Source organism: Notothenia coriiceps, unplaced genomic scaffold, assembly GCF_000735185.1.
Source record: "Notothenia coriiceps isolate Sejong01 unplaced genomic scaffold, NC01 NC01_scaffold00037244, whole genome shotgun sequence".
Taxonomy (NCBI): domain Eukaryota; kingdom Metazoa; phylum Chordata; class Actinopteri; order Perciformes; family Nototheniidae; genus Notothenia; species Notothenia coriiceps.
In genome coordinates, this window is record NW_011369945.1 from 27,221,509 (window position 1) to 27,226,359 (window position 4,851).

At 42.5% G+C, this 4,851-nt stretch overlaps 1 protein-coding gene across 1 annotated transcript in view; it reads left to right on the forward strand.

Moving 5' to 3' along the window:
• Positions 1-1,103: 1,103 nt before the first annotated feature.
• LOC104965494 (olfactomedin-like protein 2A) overlaps positions 1,104-4,851 on the forward strand; it is a 4,150-nt gene continuing 402 nt past the window's right edge. The window contains exons 1-2 of the mRNA XM_010794447.1: positions 1,104-1,302; positions 1,863-2,109. Of these exons, the coding sequence (XP_010792749.1) occupies positions 1,174-1,302; positions 1,863-2,109 (376 nt within the window). The 5' untranslated portion in view covers positions 1,104-1,173. The remainder of the gene's footprint in view (positions 1,303-1,862; positions 2,110-4,851) is intronic.

Genomic DNA, 4,851 nt, shown 5'->3' on the forward strand with positions numbered 1-4,851 from the left:
TTAACAGGAGGACTTCAGAGTATGTTATTCAGTGATAATTTAACTGGATGAACTGGAGTCTAGTAGGAAGAAAACAAATTGATATGTGCTGTCCCACCCTGCTTTTAGTCTGCGTGTGTGTGTGCTATTCATATGTAACTCAAATCCCTGTCTGTGGTGAAGTCTTGTAAGTGAGGAGGGAAACAGGAGGACGGTGACAGAGGCCGAGTAGTGACTGCTCTTTGGCTCCGTTCATCATTCCTTTTTCTTTCTTTTTTGGGAGCGGGGTTTATTAGATTACTCTGTAAAATAATCATAGGGTAAGATTTGGAATATATTTCAAATTTAGACACCTTTCCAGTTTTCTTTTATTTAATATTGCATGCATGGACTGGGTAAAGCAGCAGTAAAAAATGTTTATTGACATAATGTGAATGATCTGCATTGTAAACATTAGGCAAGGTGTGTGAATTCAGTGTATCTATAGGCGCTTTCACACCGGAGTACTTTTCCCAGAAATAGTTCCGATAGTTCCTGGGATGTTGCGTTCACACCGTTTGGGGAACCTTTTCACCCCTTTTTAGTCCCTACTAGAGAGCAGGGACTTTCCTGGGGAGAAAAAGGTTCCAATTTCTGATTGGCTGGGTGAATTGCAAACCACGCCCCGTAAAACTCTGAAAAGTTTTTGTGAAGCCGCCATTTAATTTCCTCGCATTAGCATTATTAGAATTAGCATTAGCCCAGCGCACAAACGCAGAGAGACTAACTTATGGCAACACAAAAGAAAACATGGGAGCGGTGGAGTGATGACGAGGTGTCGGCGCTTCTGGCGATTTACTCGGAAGGCTTCAGTAGAAGCTACTGGGAGCCAGTCCCCAACTTTCGGCCGGGGACTGGCTCCCAGCAGCACCCTCAGCGACTTATTCCGGTGTGAACGCGATTTAGATAGTTCCAGGAAATAAAAGTTGCGGGAAGAGTTCCGGTAACTATTCCTGGGAAAAGTACTTGGTGTGAAAGCGCCTATTCTTCACATCATTATGCTGAAAGGATTGGGAGGAGACATATTGAGAGGTGTTTCTTGTGACTCTGTATACAAGCCTATGTTACATAACATATTGCAATTGCTTTTATGATGTTATCTTTCAGACAATCAAGACAAACCTTACGCGAGACAATGAATTTGTTCGAGACAGCATGATGAGCCTCACCAACCACTTTAAGAGATACGAGAACTACTCCAACGTTATGATGAGCATCAAGAAGGACATCTCCAGCCTCAGCCTGCAGCTGCTGCAGAAGGACTCCTCAGAGACCAAAGCACAGGTTCCAAGAAACACAATTCTTTCACTATTTCACCTTTTATTTACTTATTTTTTCAGTTTTTCAGTTTTATTGTGTTGCACTGTTGGAGGAGACTGTGACCTAAGATTTTAATCGACATAACTAAATTGTAGCTATGTACGTATGACAAATAAAAGCCTCGAACCTTAAACCTTGAATTCAATCTCAAGGAGTGACAGAAAAACATAACAAATCTTACTCAAATTTGATTGGATTTGATCATACTTTAAATGTCCCTTGGAGATTCTGCAAATAACATGTCTTACATTGCTATATATTGATTTTTATAATGTTTTGCAAATTCAGGTTTTAGATTTTCAAAATAACCAAATTAAGTTTAATGCCCATTTTATTGGTGACCAACTCATATGACCACTTCTGCGTACCAGGGACTTGCTACATTAAATACTTATTAACATCTCTGACAAACATTGTAGGTATACTATCTAACCCCACCCTTTTTTAATAGCATGGTCAGCAGATAAGACCCACAGGCCAATATTACCAGGTGTTGTGATATAAACAGAATGTCATGTTTGCAGGATACTAATGTAGAGAAAACCAAGGAGGCTGCAAAAATTCCTAACAAAAAGACCCCTGCGGCCAAACTTTCAGCCAAACCACCCAAAGCAAAGGTCGTAAAACCCAAGAAAGAGGTCATTAAACCTGGGAAGCCGGCCAAGCCTGACCCTACAGCAAAAGCCAAGGTGGTTGGCCACCAGCCCGGCGTGGTGAGGGGCATCACATACTACAAGGCCGCCAAGAGTGACGACGATGAGCACAGAGGAGGTGGGATTTTCATTTCTCCAAGCATAGTGGTGTGTTCATAAAAAAGCCACCCTCTCTGAGCTAAAGCAAACCTTTTGCTCTAAGTTTGCACTTCCATCTGTGTGTGATCATTGTGTGTGATCCTCTGTTGGTGTTGAAAAGGGTCCAAATGTGTTTCTTCAGCAATGTAATCCAACGCAACATGAGACTTTGCTGGATCAGGCAACAGCCTTCCAGTCGAAGAGCCAAGATCATAATTAGCTTGATTTAGAGGACAATATAAAGCTTTCCTGACAATTTTGTTTTACACAAGCGTGAGATAGGGCTGTTATTGTGCTGCAAACTTGACACTAAAGCTCAATGCAATACAATAAGGAATCCATGGCTGTTTGCACACTAGGTCCCCTCAAAAGATTTAAGGTTTTTCGCAGAGCTAATGTAGTTAGCATAGGATTGTATTTCTGGTTTAGGGTTAGAATTTGCACTCCCTGAATGGGAGCGCAAATTCAAATCTTTGTATTGACAAAATACCTGGAGCTGGTGGAATGCTGTCTCAAAGGAGTGCTGCCATGTCCATGACATGCCTTGGCTTCAGTGTGTAGGGACCCTCACCATCGCAGAGAAAACATTTCCTGACTCCTTCCAATCCTCTTTAAGTCTAGTTGAGTGAATAGGTATGCTGCGTCTGCACCGGGCACAAGCACAAAACGCTGTCAGAGCCCGTGTTCTGCCGTATGTGTGTGACCTCAGAGGGCCCAGCCACCCTTGTCAAATCACTGAAACCAGGCGGCTGCATTTCAATAATCTCCGGCAAAGAGCAGGATGCAGGAACTCTGATTCATCCAGGGAAGATTCCCACATCTTCATTTCTTTTCGTTTTTTTCCTGAAATTCCTCTTTTCAAACTTAGTTTCAGTTTCATATATTTTACTGGTAGCTGCACAGCGTTCTGGAGCAGCTGATTTTGAGTTAATCTATCATTCTATTTGACCTATCACTTTGACTGTAACCAGTGGAAGCAGAAGAAAAAGAGTACATTCTAACAAACACTTTTTGAACTATAGCTCCTGTTAACAGTTTAACTATAAAGGCATCTCGGAAAGAGACTTTTAACAACAGGGACTGTGACATTCAGACTGAGGCATTTTTACTGTAGCCAATCAGGAGTTTGCAGAGGTCATTGTCCAGTCTGAAAACCTTCACATTACCATGCAAATAGAGTGCAGGTTTAAAATATACACTCTCCTGTGCGGTGATGCTGTAGAAATATGTTATTTTAGGATGAACTGTCCCATTAACTGGCATACTTTAACATCTTCATCACAGTATCCTAATAGTTTAAAGGGGTCTTAGATCTTTGTCAAAGTAACAAAGGAAGTACAACGTGTGTCCCGTCTGCTTTACCGAACACACATGATAACTGAACAATCTGTCCTCTTCATGTGCTCTCCACACAGTCATCAGATACACTCAAACAATGAGATAACACTTTTAGCAGATAACTATATTTTTTTTTTAATTGGGAAAGTAGAGTTACATTTATTTCAAGGTACAATAAAAAAATGTAATCTTAAAACACTTAAATTGTGTAAAACGTTCCAGAATATTGTCTGTACTCCCTCATCAGGTCCATGTGTTCAGTGTACAGTGTGGGGAAGATGCTGCTGTAATGTGCGCACATCTGTCTGACAGCAGCCGACAGCAGCAGGAGAGCAGGCTCTCCCTCCGCAGACCACACGTGCATAAAACCCTAAAACTAAACAAAAAAAGCAAAAGTATCACAACTACAGTTCTGGTAGAGATATAACATTGCAAAAGCAGGAGGAAGGCAGGAACTTTCAAACACAATGATTATCATCATTTATCATGTCATGGTTATGATTGACAACATTTATATTATCCATCAGAAAATTGGACTTCACTTCTTTAATACCACCAACATGAAGAAAGTTCTGCCGAGATACTTTCAACACATCAGCTGCCCGACGTGCGGGGGAAACATACTGGACCATGTTTATTCCCTTTTTCGACATGGATATAAGGCTCTCCCTCGCCCTCCCTTCGGCAAATCAGACCACATCTCACTGCTGCTGCTGCCTGCTTACAAGCAGAAACTTGAACGGGACAGACCGGTAACAAGGACAGTACAGCGATGGAGTGAGGAGTCAGACTCAGCTCTGCAGGATTGCTTTGCATCTACGGAGTGGAGTGTGTTTGAGGACAACAACATCAACACACACACAGACACGGTCATCTGCTACATTGGGAAATGCATCGATGACTTGGTACCGAAGGTTTCTGTACGAACATTCCCGAATCAAAAGCTCTGGATAAACAGTGAGGTGTGTACCAAGCTGAAAGCGCGCACTATCGCGCACAGAGCTGGAGATTTGGAGGAGTACAGGAATTCTAGGTATGAACTCCGGAGAGCTATCAGCAGTGCAAAGAGACAATACAAAGACAAGGTTGAATCTGACTTCAAAGGCTGTAACACCCGGAACATGTGGGCGGGACTAAGAACAATGGTCCTCCAACGAGGACCTTTACTCCCAGCGGCTCAGGAAGAAGGCCATCAGGATTATAAAAGACCCCCATCACCTCAGTCACAAACTGTTCTGTCTGCTGCCGTCTGGCAGGCGCTACCGCAGCATCCGGACTAAAGCCACCAGACTCAGGGACAGTTTCATCCCACAGGCAATAAGACTGTTAAACACCTGAACTGTTGAAACAACATCCACAATATTCATCTGGCTGCTACTTAACA